Raw genomic sequence first — 15,415 nt, forward strand, 5'->3', positions numbered from 1 at the left:
CAGCTCGGGAAGCCGCAGTGATGAGATCTTCTGCCAGGCTGGAGCCAAGGCTGACTCTGACAGCCGCATCCTGCGCCATGGGGTGATGCCTGAGGGGCTGGGGATGTTGGTGCGCGGTGCAGCCCCTGGCCATGCCCAGCGGCTGCAGCTTCTGCGGGGGGATTAATGAAGATTCTCGTGTATGGAACCCTTGCTTTTAAGAAACCCCGACTTTTCTAACTTCAGCAGGAGCAGGGTTCTGGGGCAGGCTTCTTGTGTGCGTGCTTCAGGAGCTCCCTATTGCCCTGAGCGCAAGAACCAAACCTCAGTGGTGCCCCTGGAGCCCCAAGGGCTGTGCCTCAGCAGTGGTCCCGTGCTCATGGCCGCAGCCCTGCCTGCAGGACCCCGTCCGGGCAGGGATTCACCTTTTGGGGTGTAACGCTGCATTTCAGCCAGTCCAGGGCCATCGCTGCCACCCAGCACCCCAACAGCACCCCAGTGCACCACAGAGGCTCCGATGGGGTAGCTCCGGGACCCTGAGGGGTGCGAGATCTCCCCGCCTGCCTCCGCGGAGGGGGCCAGCACGGGTTCCGACGGGGACCCCAGTGGGGTCTCAGGCTGGGCTGCAGTGCCCATGGAGGGGTTCTGCTGGCCCGGGGGTCTAAAGGGAGGGGTAACAGAGGGTTATTGCATCCCTCGCAGGGCAGGGTGTGCGATGGACAAGGTGTGGTGAGGATGGGGATGGGGATGAGGATGGGGATGGGGATGGGGACGGGAATGGGGACGGGGACGGGGATGAGGATGGGGCTGGGGATGGGGATGAGGATGGGGATGGGGATGAGGATGAGGATGGGGATGAGGATGGGGATGGGGACGGGCTCCGATCCCTCCCTCCCTCACCCCCGTGTGACCCCGATTTCCCCCCCAGCGGGGCGGGGCCCCTTTAAGATACGTTTCCATGACGTCGCACTCGCGGCTACTTTGTAGAGCGGGAAGGGGCGGGGTCTCTTAAAGGGGCCGCCCGCTGGCTGCGGGAGCAGGTAACGGGGGTCCGGGGGGGGGGGGGGGTGCTGGTCCTCAGCCTGGCACCGGCTTTGAGCGTGCCCCCGGGGCTGCCCCCACTTCCGTCCGTCCTCGTCAGCCCCCCCGGGGTGTCCCTGGCACCCCCCCATCCGTTCACCTCCCCGTGACTCCGCACCGGGCCAGCGCGGAGCTCGGGGCGGCGGGGACCGGGGATGCCGGGGCCGCCGTGCTCCGGGGTGTCCCCCGTGGGGCGGCTGCCGGCGGATCCCGGTGTCCTGATGAGGCTGCTCCCGGTCCCGGCGCCAGCCGCTCCCCCATCCCGGCGTCTCTCCAGGCCTCGGGCTCTGGGTCCTCCTGCAGACGGGTGGGCAGCACGGCCCCCCAAGCCCCATAGCCCAGGAGGAATCCAACCCCCCCCAAGGACCCCCTCTATGGGGCTGCTCGTGTCTGGCCCCACAGGCCGATTAGCTGGATTTCCCAGCCGGGATCCTAATCCCTCTGCCCGGTGCCCGCTTATCCCTGCTGTGCCCGGGGACCCGGCTCAGCCCTGATGTGGGCAGGTCCCTGGCCTCCTGTCCAAGCTGGCCACAGGACGTGAGAAGGTGGATGGCGAGGTCACAGCGCCAGGCACCAACACCACGGTGATGGGCTGGGGGGTGCGGGGGGCCCTGGTGTGTCCCAAGGTGGTGGTGGCCGGGGAGCAGCTCTGGAGCTCGACATTCCCGGGTGTGAGTGTTGGCCGGGCAGGAAGCTGCGAGTTCAGTTGTGCCAAAGCTGGGCACGGAGCTGCCTGGAAGGGGAGGCTGGCGCCCTGCGGACGGCTCCTGGGAGTGAGCCGGCTGGGCACGGGGGCTCGCTGGGATGGGGCTGGAGCTGCTGGGACCCCAGCACAGCTCGGGGGGCATCCGTGGGATGTGAGTGTCTGAGCACCCCATTGCGCTGCGGCACTTTCCCATCCTGGAGCGCTGAGGGTCTCACCGGAAGGACTGAACCTTGCTGCTGGTCCAGCCACATCCCTCAAATGGGGAATCTGAGGAGCTGCTCCCTGTGCTTCTTGTGGTGTGTGGATCCCGTTCGTTGCTCCCAGCGCAGCACTGACCTGGAGGGACTCGCAGAGCTTGTGCCAGATTCTGCTGGTTTGGGGTTAGGGATGGATGAGATTTGAGTTCTTTGCTCCAGGAAGGAGCTTTGCTGCAGGAATGCCAGGCTGGTTCCTGACAGCCCCCAGAGCCCAGGGGTGTGCAATAAGCCCTGATCATTCCCCCCAGCTCAGTGTTGATCCCCACGCTCTCGCCTGCAGCCGGAGCTGAGCTGGGGGCAGGACGCACCATGGCTGTGGCCACCCAGCTGAGGCTGCTGCTCTGGAAGAACTTCACCTACCGCCGGCGGCAGCGGGTGAGCAGGGAACCAGGATGGGAGGGTGCCCAGAGCCACTGGGTCCTGGCACAGGGGCAGATAGAGCCCTGGGTGCCGATGAGGAGCCCCAACCATGGGTTTCCCCCAGCTCCAACTGGCCATCGAGATCCTGTGGCCCCTCTTCCTCTTCTTCATCCTGATCTCAGTGCGCCAATCCCACCCGCCCTTCAAGCAGCATGAGTGTGAGTCATGGAGCCCCGTGGCTGCACGGGAGCCCTGGCTGGGGTGGAACCAGGGGACACAACCGCAGGAGGTGGGCACAAGCTGGGGGCTTGCTCGGGGCACGGTGCAGCCCCCCCCGGACCCCTCTCTCCGTCTCCCGCAGGCCACTTCCCCAACAAGGCGCTGCCGTCGGCCGGAACCCTGCCCTGGCTCCAAGGCATCATCTGCAACATGAACAACCCCTGCTTCCGGCACCCCACGGCGGGAGAGGCCCCCGGTGTTGTGGGCAACTTCGACGGCTCCATGTGAGCGGAGGGACCCCGGGGGTGGGGGGGGATCGGGGGCAGGGCCGGGCTCTCACCGCCCGCCCCGTGCCCCGCAGCCTCTCTCGCCTCCTGGCTGAAGCCCGACGGGTTCTGGCCCGGCCCGACGGGCAGCGGCTCCTGCGCAGCTTCACCCGGCTCCTGCCCGCCCTGCGCCGGCTCCGGGGGAGCGGGAGGCAGCGGAGGGGTGAGCACCGGGGCGGGGGGGGCCGGGGGAGCCGGACCCCAGCGGCTGACCCCGACCCCCCCCAGCCCTGCCGGTGCGGGAGTACCTGAGGGAGGACGAGACCTTCTCGCGGTTCCTCCGCACCAACACTTCCCTGCCCCCGGCGCTGGCGAACGAGCTGATGGGGGCTCGGCTCAGCCCCAGCATCGTGAGTACCGGTGCAGCGCCCGCTCCCGCTGCTCTCGGGGCCGGGGGCCGCGCTGTGACCGTTCCCGTCCCCACAGCTCTCCCTGGCCGGCTCCGGCCGCCTGCTGCAGGACGTGGTCTGCAACGCCTCGGAGCTGGGGGGCTTCCTGAGGGGGGGGGACACCGCCTCCAGCCAGCGCCTGCAGCGGGGGCTCTGCGCCCTGCCCGGCCTCCAGCTCCGCGCCATGGAGGGAGCCTTCCTCTCCCAGCTCGACCTCCCCCGGCTCCTGGCGGTGAGACCCCGGCCCGGTGCTGGGTGCTGGAAGGCACCAGGGCAGAGACCCCCCCCCGCCCAGAGGGGCTGAGATCCCCTTTCCCGTGCTCCCCTCCTAGCAAGAGCTGAGCTCGGAGGCAGGCGGCATCGCTGGCACCGTGGAAGCCTTGGGGACCTTCGTACGGGATGCAGCATCCCTGATGGAGCAGGTAGGGGGCTGTACCCCCATATCTGGCCCCCATGCAAGTGCGCACCCCAGCGGTGCCCCACGGTGTTCCCGGGTATCCCAGTCCCCCACAGCCCCATCCTGCTCTCCCGAGGTCTCCTCCATGACCAGCCTCGCCGAGCTGCGGCAGGAGCTGCAGGTGCTGATGGCCACCAACGCCAGCGCCACCGGCTCGGGTGTCTTTGGGACCCTGTCACGCATCGCCTGCGGGCACCCCGAGGGCGGGGGGCTCCGGGTCCCCTCCCTCAACTGGTACGAGGACAACGATGTCAAAGCCTTCCTGGACCGCAACAGCTCGGAGCAGAGAGCCGGGGCCTCGGGCAGCAGCAGCAGTGAGCGGGCTGGGTAGCGGGGATCCAGTGGGGACCCAGCTGGGCACATCCCGTCCCCCCGGGCTGCCCAGAGGCAGTGCTGTGGGGCTGGTGGTGAGGGCTCGGTCCTGCTCCCACCCAGGCCCCTTCTGCCGGGAGCTGCTCCGCAGCCTGGAGTCCAGCCCCATTTCCCAGATCTTCTGGCGTGGGATCAAGCCCCTCTTCACCGGGAAGATCCTGTACACACCACCAGGCCCCGGCCCCGACAGCGTCATGGCTGAGGTGAGCAGGGGCCGGCGGGGGTCTGGGGGGGTCTGATCAGGACCATGCCTCACCCCTCACCTCACGCAGGTGAATCGGACGTTCCGGGAGCTGGCGGTGCTGGGGGAGGCAGGAGCTGCCTGGCGGGAGGTGGGACCTCGCATCTACACCTTCCTCAATGGCAGCCTGGAGATGCAGGTCCTCCGGGTGCGTGACTCTTGGACCCTCTCCCCATCAGGGATGGGGCTGTGGTGTGGTGCAGCATGGGGATGCAGTGGGCTGTGGGAGTGGGGTGCAGGATGGGGTTACAGGGGGGGCAGTGTGGTGCGGGATGGAAGTGTGGTGTGGTGCAGGATGGGGATACAGGAAGGTACGGTGTGGTGTGGGATGGAGGTGTGGTGTGATGCAGGATGGGGATACAGGAGGGTATGGTGTGCGGGATGGAGGTGCGGTGTGGTGCAGGATGGGGATACAGGAGGGTATGGTGTGCGGGATGGAGGTGCGGTGTGGTGCAGGATGGGGATACAGGAGGGTACCGTGTGGTGCGGGATGGAGGTGCGGTGTGGAATGTGATGCATTGCCCGTGGTACCCTGGTGCTTTGCAGGACCTGCTGCTGGCCCCAGGGACAGCTGAGCTCCTGGATGGGTTCCTCAATGGCACCTCCTGGAAGCTGCTGGCGCTGGCCAGGTTCCTGGTGGAGCCGGAGCCGGGGCTCACTTGGCACCAAGTGTACACCAATGCCAACGCGGTGCTGAGCACGCTGTCACAGTTCATGGAGGTGTGTGTCATCCCAGCTGCCTGGGGGGGGGAGGCTGGCTCCTGGACCCCCCCCTCCGAGCCCTGCCTGCCCTGCCTGCAGTGTGTCTGCCTGGACAAGATTGAGGCGGTGGCCACCGAGGAGCAGTTGGTGGCCCGGGCACTGGAGCTGCTGGAGGAGCAGCAGTTCTGGGCAGCGGTGGTCTTCCAGCCTCCCACCAATACCACGGCCACTGCACTGCCCCCCCACATCCGCTACAAGATCCGCATGGACATCGACGATGTCACGAGGACCAACAAGATCAAGGACAGGTTGGGGACAAGCCCCCCCCCTCCAGCACCTCCTGGGCAGTGGTGACAGTTCCCCCTTCCCAGCACCGTGCTCTGCCCCCAGGTTCTGGGACCCGGGCCCTGCTGCCGACCCCTTCAGCGACCTGCGCTACGTGTGGGGGGGGTTCGTCTACGTGCAGGACCTGGTGGAGCAGGCGGTGGTGCGGGTGCAGACCGGGGCTGCCGCACGGACGGGGGTCTACATGCAGCAGATGCCCTACCCCTGCTACGTGGATGATGTGTGAGTAACCCCCGAGGGAGGGATGGGGCCGAGCACATCCCTCATGCATCATCCCAGTGCAGCATCGCTGCCCTGTGGTGACCCGGGGCTGGTCCATGCCCTGTGTGTCCCCTGCCCGGGGGTGGCCCGAGGTGCCCAGCTGGAGGTGGAAGTGCTGGTGCCATCTCCCCCAGGTTCCTGCGGGTCCTGAACCGCTCACTGCCCCTCTTCATGACACTGGCCTGGATCTACTCGGTGGCCATGATCATCAAAGGGGTGGTGCATGAGAAGGAGACGCGTCTCAAGGAGACCATGAAGACCATGGGGCTGAGCAGTGGGATGCTCTGGCTCAGCTGGTTCCTCAGCAGCTTCATCCCCTTCCTGCTCAGTTCTGCCCTCCTTGTCCTCATCCTCAAGGCAGGTTGCAGGGCACCGGTGACAACACTGGTGACACAGGGAGCACTGGGGCTGGGAGCTGGCACAAGGGCAGTCTGCAGGCTCCAACCTGCCTCTATCTGCAGCTGGGAAACATCCTGCCCTACAGCGACCCAGCCGTCATCTTCCTCTTCCTCGGCACCTTCTCCGTGGCCACCATCAGCCAGTGCTTCCTCATCAGCACCTTCTTCCCCCGCGCCAACCTGGCTTCAGCTTGCGGTGGCATCATCTACTTCTCCCTCTACCTGCCCTACGTGCTCTGTGTCGCCTGGCGCGACCACATCACCTTCCCACTGCGCATCTTTGTGGTGAGCGGCCACCGATGCCCCCTCCCTGATTCCCCTTGGGGGGGGTTTGGGGCTGAATCCCCCCCCCGGACTGTTCTTGCTGCCACCAGAGCCTGCTGTCACCGGTGGCCTTTGGCTTCGGCTGCGAGTACTTCTCCCTCTACGAGGAGCAGGGGGTGGGCATCCAGTGGCACAACCTGGGCACCAGCCCCGTGCCAGGAGACCCCTACAACTTTGCCATGGCCATGGGGCTGCTGCTGCTGGATGCCACCCTCTATGGCCTGGCCACATGGTACCTGGAGGGAGTCTTCCCAGGTGAGTGCAGCCCCTCCTGGGCCCTGGTACCCCCGGTGCCTGCCCCTCTCAGCCCCATCTGCTGCAGGTCAGTATGGGATCCCCAAGCCCTGGAATTTCCCCTTCCTGAAGAGCTACTGGCTCGGGGATGCCTCCTCGGCCGGGCAGCCCCTGTACCCCAGCAGCCCCCTCACTGTGCCTCAAGGTGAGCCCTGGCCCTAAAGGTGGCAGCCATGGAGCTGAGCTTGAGCCCTCCCACCCGGGCTTTGCCCCCAGTGATGGGTCCTGCCCCCCATGGGGAAGGATCCAGCTCAGGATCTGACCCCTCCTGTGGCTGCCAGTGCTGGTGGAGGAGCCGCCTGCACAGCTCCAGCCCGGCGTCTCCATCCGCAACCTGGTGAAGATCTACAGCAACAGCAGCCGCGTGGCTGTCAATGGGCTGAGCCTGGACTTCTATGAGGGGCAGATCACCTCCTTCCTGGGCCACAACGGTGCCGGCAAGACCACCACCATGTGAGCTGGAGGGGCCAGGGGCTGGCCCAGGCTCTGCTCCAACCTGGGCCTGAGCATCCCACATGGAGCAGTGCAGCCCTTCCTCGAGCCCCACTGATCCATGACCCCCTTTCTGCTGATCCCCCACCCAGGTCCATCTTGACCGGCCTCCTGCCCCCCACCTCTGGCACTGCCTACATCCTGGGCTGGGACATCCGCTCCGATATTGACCGCATCCGTAAAACCATGGGGATGTGTCCCCAGCACAACGTGCTCTTTGACATGTAGGCAGGGGCAGGGGAGCAGTGGACAAGGGGGGGTGCAGGCAGGGCTGCCCCCTTCACCCTGCCCACCCCATCCTGCCCCCCCCAGCCTCACAGTGGAGGAGCACGTCTGGTTCTATGGGCGGCTGAAAGGGCTGTCGGAGGAGCAGGTGAAGGCAGAGATGGAGCAGCTGATCCAGGACACGGGGCTGCCCCACAAGCGCCGGGAGCAGACCAGGAACCTCTCAGGTGCGTGCTGGTGGCAGGACCGGCTCCCAGGCAGGGTTCTGTGGGCCCCCCAGCACTGTCCCTGTGCCCCACAGGGGGGATGCAGCGGAAGCTCTCAGTGGCCATCGCCTTCGTGGGAGGCTCCAGGGTGGTCATCCTGGACGAGCCCACGGCCGGTGTCGATCCCTACTCGCGCCGCAGCATCTGGGAGCTGCTGCTCAAGTACCGCAAAGGTCAGGGCTGGGGGGGGGGCCCCCCCGCGTGTCTGCCCCCCCAGGCCTTGGGGTGAGCAGGGACATGCCCACAAAGAGGGGTCCTTGCTCGCTGCCCCAGGCCGCACCATCATCCTATCCACGCACTACATGGACGAGGCGGAGCTGCTGGGGGACCGCACCGCCATCATCTCCCAGGGCCGGCTCTGCTGCTGTGGGTCCCCGCTCTTCCTCAAGGCCAGGCTGGGCACTGGCTACCACCTCACCCTGGTGAAGCGGGAGCGGTTGGGGACGGGCAGCAGCACCGGCATCGTCCCTGGCACTACCAGAAAGGTGAGTCCGAGCGTCAGCCCAAAGGGTGACCGGTGCCTCCATCCTGGGTACAGAGGGGATGCAGAGCCCGGGGCTTGGGGCTGCATCCTCTGCAGCATGCAGGATTCCAGCCACCCATTCCCGCAGGAAGGCAGTGACTCGGAGCGCAGCAGTGACACGGGGCTGGGCAGTGACCGGGGCAGTGAAGCCAGTGCTGTGGGTGAGGATCCATCCATCCTTGTGCCCCAGCACAGCATCACCCCCAGGCGCTCCCCCGTGTGTCTCCCATCAGCTGGTAGTGACTGTGGGTGCACTCACTGGGCACCCTGCCCTGTGCTCTCATGGCCCCCCTGCAGTGATGGGGCAGAAGGGGGTCCCTGCCCTCCCATCCCCTCCAGCCCCCTTGGGCACCCTTAGGTTGGGATGCTGGCACAGGCCAGCTTTGGCCACCAGCTCCTGCCCCAGGTTTCCAGCCCCCCCTTCCCCATCCCCCCAGATGTGGTCCAGTTGTCAGCGCTCATCCAGAAGCTGGTGCCCGGCTCCCGGCTGGTGGAGGTCATCGGGCACGAGGTGCTCTTTGTCCTGCCCTACAGTGGGGCTAAGGACGGTGCCTTTGGGGACCTGTTCCGTGAGCTGGATGCCCGCCTGGGGGAATTGGGCATCTCCAGCTACGGCATCTCTGACACCAGCCTGGAAGAGGTACCGGCTGCTGGGGTGCCCCTGTGGGGTGCCTGTGACCGGGGGGGATTTGCTTGTCCAGGTGCTGGTGGCCATATTTAATGTCAGCCCCCTCCCACCCCCAGATCTTTCTGAAGGTGGCCCAGGACATGGTGCTGGACACTGGCACAGCAGGTAAAACCCCGTGGTGCTGGTGGGAGCTTTGGCTTGCAGGGGGGGACCAGGGGGAGATGCTTATCAGCCCAGAGCAGGGGTGTGGGTGTCTCCAGCAGCCTGTATGGCCCTCACCCCCACTGGGAGCACCCATGGGTGCAGGAAGGTGTCACAGCGTGGCCTCAGTCCCCCCCCTGCCATTCTGACCCTTGTTTTGTCAGGCACTGAGCAAGGAGCAGCCCCCGGTGACGGGGGGGATACGGAAGCAGCCGATGGGGAGCTGGGTAAGGAGCAGGGAGCTGGGACCCCTGAGCTGCCCAGCCCCTGCCATGGGGTCTCCCGAACACCACTGGGCTGGGGCCGTGGCATGTGTCCATCCGCACACATCCATCCAAGCAGGCAGCCCTTTGGGAATGCATTCCTTTGGATGAGGAGCAGGGACAGTGATGGGTCTGGGGGAGCCCGGCTCTGTGCAGGGGTTAGGATGGGACATGAAATCCTAGGGAATGTATCCAGGCCCCTTCTCGTGGAGGCAGAGCTGGTGTGGGGGCAGCCACAGGAGTCGGGGGGGGGGGGGGAATGTGACAGTTTGGGGTGCTAGGTCTGCCCTGGGGCAGTGCTAACCCAGGTGGGCAGGCACCGACGTGGCTGTAACCCCTCTTTCCTCTCCTTTACACTGAGCCCAAGGACGCCGGCGAGGTAGGAACTGGGGGTTTGGGGGGTCCTGTTGTGTCCCTGCATGCGGCACCCATCCCTGCTGGGCTTCGGGGTGTCCCTGCCAGCACAATGTCCCCCTGTGCGCTGCCTGGTGTGAGCCCCTGCCCTTGCTGCCAGCTTTGCCAGACCCAGACTTGGACCCAGCCCCAGCCCCGTCTCTGCCGTTGCAGCAGAGGAGCCCCAGGAGACAGACCTGCTGCGGGGGGAGGCCGGGCAGGCCTGCGGCAGGGTGAGGGGCTGGGCGCTCACCCGCCAGCAGCTCCGTGCCCTATTCATCAAGAGGATGCTCCATGCACGACGCAGCACCCGGGGGTTCTTTGCACAGGTACAGCCCAGGGGATGGGGATGGGACGGGGCTGTGGTGTGGAGGGCGATGGGGTAGGACCCAGCCCTCACCCCCGGCCCCCTCCCAGATCGTGCTCCCCGCTGTGTTCGTCTGCATCGCGCTGCTCTTCAGCCTCATCGTGCCGCCCTTCGGGAAGTACCCCCCGCTGCGCCTGCAGCCCTGGATGTACGGGCAGCAGTTCACCTTCTTCAGGTGTGTCCCCATCCCTCTGTCCCCCCACAGCCTCCCGATGTCCCGTCCCCCCAGCTCACTCCTGCATCTCCCTGCAGCAACGACGCTCCGGGGGACCCGGACACATCTCGGCTCCTGAGTGCTCTCCTGGCCGAGCCGGGCTTCGGCACCGAGTGCATGAAGGATGCTGGGGAGGTGTGAGTGCCTGCGCCCAGCGGGGGCTGAGGGGCTGGGACAGGAGGGCCCCGGTGCCCACCGCTCCCCCAGGAGCAGCCCCGCGGTGCTGCGGGACCCCAGTCCCCGTGGTGGGGGTGATGGCAGGTCCCGGTGCCCCCGGCTCCCCGCAGGCTGGTAACGCGGGGCTGTCTCCCCCCCGCGGTGCGGGGTGCCCAGGACGGGGCCGTGTCCACCGGCTTCCCATCCCGACGGCTTCTCGACCCCCCCGGCCCCCCCGGCCGTGCTGGAAGCGTTGCGACGTGGGAACTGGACACAGGCTGAGCCGTCCCCCCCCTGCCAGTGCAGCGGCCCTGGGGCCAGCAGGATGCTGCCCCACTGCCCCGAGGGAGCAGGGGGGCTCCCACCACCCCAGGTAACCCCCAGCCCGCATCAGGGCCTGCTGCGGGGTGCGGCTGCAGGCGATGCTGCGGGTGGCCGTGTGTCCGTGCAGCCCGTCCGTCCGTCCGTCCCCTCCCAGGTCCGAAGGGGCACCGGTGACATCCTGCAGAACCTGACGGGCAGGAACATCTCGGATTACCTGGTGAAGACCTATCCCCAGATCATTCGCCAGGAGTGAGTGCAGGGGATGGGGAGGGATGCTGCGGGCCAAACCCGGCCGCAGCACCGCAGGCTAAAGGTGGCACCGGTGGCCGGGCGCTGCCGCAGCCTCTCCTCGGGGGGGTATTTCCCCCCTCCTTGAACCTCTTTCAGGCTGAGGAACAAGAAGTGGGTGAACGAGCAGAGGTGAGCACGGGCAGGGGCTGGGGGCTCACACGGGGGGGGAGGCAGAGCCCTTCGCTGTGTGCCCCTCCCCGTGGTGTCTGGGCGGGTTTGGAAGCGCCCGTCTCCCCCCGCAGATACGGGGGCTTCTCTCTGGGTGCCGGAGGCTCCCAGGCGCTGCCGACGGCGGCGGAGGTGGACGCGGCGGTGCTGGAGCTCCGGGCACTGTTCAACATCACCCCGGTACGGATCCGGCTCTGCCCCCCCCCTCGGGGCTGGCACGGCTCTGGGTCAAGCCCACTCCTCACCCCATGTGCTCACCTCCAGGGCAGCTCCTCTGACCGGCTCCTGGCCAACCTCAGCGGCTTCATTGAGGGCTTGGAGTCTCGCAGGAACATCAAGGTAGGCACAGTCCTGGGGGTCCCATAGGGTGAGAACTGGGGGGGGGGGGCAGTGGGGACGTGGCCCCCGGATCCCCACCCGGAGTTGGAGCAGCCTGGGATGGACTGAGGGGAGCGGGAATGGGGCTGGAGGGGGGCTCTGAGCCACTGGGCTCCCCTGGCCTGCAGGTCTGGTTCAACAACAAGGGCTGGCACGCCATGGTCTCCTTCCTCAATGTGGCCAGCAATGGGCTGCTGCGCTCCCGGCTGCCCCCCGGCACCGACCCTGCGCTCTTTGGCATCACGGCCACCAACCACCCGCTCAACCTCACCAAGGAGCAGCTCTCAGAGGCTGCCTTGTGAGTGCTGGGAATGGGGTCCTATGGGACCACCCCCGTCCCTGGCTGAGCCCTCCCCTCTGCGGCAGGATGGCCACCTCCGTGGATGTCCTGGTCTCCATCTGTGTGATCTTCGCCATGTCCTTCGTCCCGGCCAGCTTCGTGCTCTTCCTCATCGAGGAGCGGGTCAGCAAAGCCAAGCACCTCCAGTTTGTCAGCGGGATGAAGCCCATCACCTACTGGCTGGGCAACTTCACTTGGGATATGGTGCGGGATGGGGATAGGGATGGCGGCACAGACCCAGGGGTCCAGGTCCCACTGTGACCCCCCCCCGCCTTCTTCATGCCCACAGTGCAATTACCTGGTCCCTGCGCTGCTGGTCATCCTCATCTTCCTCTGCTTCCAGCAGAAGTCCTACGTGTCCACTGCCAACCTGCCCTCCCTGGTGCTGCTGCTGCTGCTCTATGGGTGAAGGGCCCGGGCTAAACCCCCAGGGGGCTCTGAGCTGGGCTGGAGGCAGCCCTGGCTCTGGGGCTCATGGTGATGAAGGCTGGGATCCATGCCTCAGTCAGCTCCTGCCTCTCTGCCCCTGCAGGTGGTCCATCACCCCGCTGATGTATCCGGCCTCCTTCCTCTTCAGCATCCCCAGCACCGCATACGTGGCCCTGACGTGCATTAACCTCTTCATCGGCATCAACGGCAGCGTGGCCACCTTCGTGCTGGAGCTCTTTGTGGACCAGGTGAGCCCTGGGGCTTCCCAAACCCCCTTCCCATTCCTATGGGGCTGGCACCAGCCCCTCCACTCCTCTTCTTGCTGCCCCGGCAGAACCTCAACGACATCAACCGCATCCTGAAGAAGGTTTTCCTCATCTTCCCCCACTTCTGCCTGGGCCGCGGCCTCATTGACATGGTGAAGAACCAGGCGATGGCCGATGCTTTCGAGAGGTTTGGTGAGTCTGGGGGTACCAGCGCTGCTCCCCCTCCCCAAACTTGGCCAGTGCAGGGGCCCTCCCCTGTGTGCCCCCCTCCTACTGCCCCTTTTTGCAGGGGACAGGCGCTTCGTGTCCCCCCTGTCCTGGGATCTAGCCGGGAAGAACATGTTCGCCATGGCTGTCGAGGGCATCGTCTTCTTCCTCTTCACCCTCCTGCTGCAATACCGCTTCTTCCTGCGGCTTGGGTGAGGACCAGCCATGGGGCAGCCATGGGGCAACCATGGGGCGGGCAGCCCTGGAGGTGCCCCTGCCGCTGTCACCGCCAGGCCAGGGGCTCCGGAGCTGCCATCGCTGGGGGAAGAGGACCAGGACGTGGCCAGGGAGCGGGTGAGGGTGGGCAGCACCAACCCACACGGCCACCTCCTGCTGCTGAGGGACCTGACCAAGGTGCGTGCCCTGCACCGCAGCCCTGCTGTGGGGCTGCAGCATCTCCCATGGCCCCGCTCCCTCTGGTGGGTGCTGCCTGGGAGCCAGACCCAGCCCAGCTCTGCCCCACAGGTTTACCGGCGCAGGAAGGCTCCGGCCGTGGACCGGCTCTGCGTGGCCGTGCCTCCCGGTGAGGTGAGCACCGGCCATAGGGATGGACAGACGGCCCCATGGGCAGGGATGGGGCTGCCGGTAACCCCGGTCTGCACCCGCAGTGCTTCGGCCTCCTCGGGGTGAACGGGGCTGGGAAAACTTCCACCTTCAAGATGCTGACGGGGGACACGGAGGTGACGCTGGGGGAGGCCTGGCTGAAAGGACACAGGTAGGACCCTGGGGCTGAGCCTCTCCTTGTCCCCACAGCGCGTGCCCTCCTTCCCATCCCCACACTGCATTCCTCCTCATCCTCATCCCCGCAGCGTGCTTGTGCTCAGCTCCATCCTCATCCTCATCCCCGCAGCGTGCTTGTGCTCGGCTTCATCCTCATCCTCATCCCCGCAGTGTGCTCGTCCCCATCTCAGCAGCGTGCTGAGCCCTGTCCCCATGTGCTGAGCCCTGTCCCTGTCCCCGCAGCGTGCTCACTGACCCACAGTCCGTCCGCCAGCACATGGGGTACTGCCCCCAGTTTGATGCCATCACAGACCTGCTGACGGGACGGGAGCACCTGGAATTCTACAGCCGCCTGCGTGGGGTCCCCGAGGAGGAGATCCCCAGGGTATGGCCCATGCCCAGCACCCCCACAGTGCAGGGGACCCCCATCCTCATCCCTTCACATCTCCCCTCAGGTGGCTCAATGGGGCATCGCCAAGATGGGGCTGGTGCCGCACGCGGACCGGCCAGCGGGCAACTACAGCGGGGGCAACAAGCGCAAGCTCTCCACGGCCATCGCCCTGCTCGGCTCCCCCCCCATCGTCTTCCTGGTGAGTGGGGGGCAGCGATGGGGGGGTCCCACAGCAGCTCCTGGCTCCCACACGGCCGCTGTCGCAGGATGAGCCCACGACAGGGATGGATCCACGAGCGCGGCGCTTCCTGTGGGATCGCATCCTCAGCGTCATCCGGGAGGGCAGGTCCGTGGTGCTCACATCCCACAGGTGAGCCCCTGCCCCGGGATCCCTGTACCCCCACAGAGGAGACACCTCTGCCCCATAGAACCCCTCTGCCCCATAGCACCCCTCTGTCCTATGGGGCCCCTCGTTTCCCCCCACAGCATGGAGGAGTGCGAGGCGCTGTGCACCAGGATGGCCATCATGGTCAATGGCCGGTTCCGCTGCCTGGGCAGCGTCCAGCACCTCAAGAGCAGGTACTGGGGTTCGGGGGGGGGGACACTCCATCAGCATCCTGTGATAACAGGGATGTGGATGGGTCCCTGCAGTGATGCCCGTGTGTCCGAGCAGGTTTGGGGATGGCTACACAGTAGTGGTGCGGGTGGGGGGCCCCGGTCCAGCACCGGTGGAGAGCCTGATGCGGCGCAGCTTCCCCGGCATCGTGCTGAAGGAGCGGCATGGGGGGCTGCTGCAGTTCCACCTCCCCTCCCGCACCGGCTCCCTTGCCAGCATCTTCAGTGTCCTGGCAGAGCACCGCGAGCCCTGCCACATCCAGGACTACTCCGTGTCCCAGACCACCCTGGACCAGGTGATGGGGGATGCAGGGCATGAGGACAGATGGGGCTGGGGTCCTGCTTGGTGCTGACCCTCACCTGCCCTCGCACAGGTCTTTGTGCACTTCGCCAGGGAGCAGAGCGATGAGGACCCTGGGGAGGCTCCAGCGCAGGATGGGGCCCCCGGGGGGAGGCTGACACCATTCCTGGAGGATGACAGCTACCAGGAGAGCATTGTGTGAGTGGGGCCGTGGTGCCCCACAGACCCCATGGACTCCAGCACAGGGCTGGCCCCAGCTCCTGCCCTCAGTGGGGTTGTACCCTCCGGGGGGGGCTGAGTCAGATGTGGGGTCTGCATGGGCCGGGCTGGGTGCTGGGCTGGTCCCAGCCCAAGCCCCCCCTCCCTCCCCCCCGAGCAGAGCCTGATGCAAAGAGGAGTTCAATAAAGACCCATGGTACCGGCCCAGGGCAGCATCGCCCTCACAGCACTGCAGCCCCATTGGGGACACAGGGTGGGGGGCACAGCA

General features: G+C 66.7%; 1 protein-coding gene across 1 annotated transcript; it reads left to right on the forward strand.

Annotated features, from left to right (window-relative positions):
- Positions 1-967: 967 nt before the first annotated feature.
- Positions 968-15,330, forward strand: ABCA7 (ATP binding cassette subfamily A member 7). Its single transcript, XM_034070701.1, has 51 exons — positions 968-1,019; positions 2,303-2,397; positions 2,507-2,600; positions 2,744-2,885; positions 2,963-3,090; positions 3,156-3,277; positions 3,354-3,548; positions 3,649-3,738; positions 3,850-4,087; positions 4,209-4,348; positions 4,418-4,534; positions 4,933-5,106; positions 5,188-5,396; positions 5,479-5,655; positions 5,829-6,051; positions 6,156-6,377; positions 6,467-6,671; positions 6,739-6,855; positions 6,992-7,163; positions 7,295-7,426; positions 7,515-7,654; positions 7,729-7,866; positions 7,967-8,178; positions 8,305-8,377; positions 8,654-8,856; positions 8,961-9,009; positions 9,210-9,272; positions 9,670-9,687; positions 9,876-10,030; positions 10,119-10,243; positions 10,321-10,419; positions 10,616-10,811; positions 10,917-11,011; positions 11,150-11,182; positions 11,296-11,401; positions 11,486-11,560; positions 11,728-11,897; positions 11,966-12,143; positions 12,229-12,344; positions 12,472-12,616; positions 12,703-12,826; positions 12,924-13,053; positions 13,135-13,255; positions 13,367-13,429; positions 13,510-13,616; positions 13,865-14,006; positions 14,077-14,211; positions 14,279-14,382; positions 14,499-14,591; positions 14,686-14,923; positions 15,002-15,330. The coding sequence occupies exons 2-51, from the start codon at positions 2,332-2,334 to the stop codon at positions 15,128-15,130; spliced, it is 6,738 nt and encodes a 2,245-aa protein (XP_033926592.1). The 5' UTR covers positions 968-1,019; positions 2,303-2,331; the 3' UTR covers positions 15,131-15,330.
- The last annotated feature ends 85 nt before the right edge of the window (positions 15,331-15,415 follow it).

The sequence above is a fragment of the Melopsittacus undulatus genome, chromosome 19, assembly GCF_012275295.1.
Source record: "Melopsittacus undulatus isolate bMelUnd1 chromosome 19, bMelUnd1.mat.Z, whole genome shotgun sequence".
In the NCBI taxonomy this organism is placed as follows: Eukaryota; Metazoa; Chordata; class Aves; order Psittaciformes; family Psittaculidae; genus Melopsittacus; species Melopsittacus undulatus.

Coding starts and splice junctions, on each gene's coding strand:
- ABCA7 (XM_034070701.1), top strand. CDS start 2,332: ATGGCTGTGGCCACCCAGCTGAGGCTGCTGCTCTGGAAGAACTTCACC. Junction 4,535..4,932: donor TGGAGATGCAGGTCCTCCGG/GTGCGTGACTCT, acceptor GGTGCTTTGCAG/GACCTGCTGCTGGCCCCAGG. Junction 14,007..14,076: donor CCGAGGAGGAGATCCCCAGG/GTATGGCCCATG, acceptor ATCTCCCCTCAG/GTGGCTCAATGGGGCATCGC.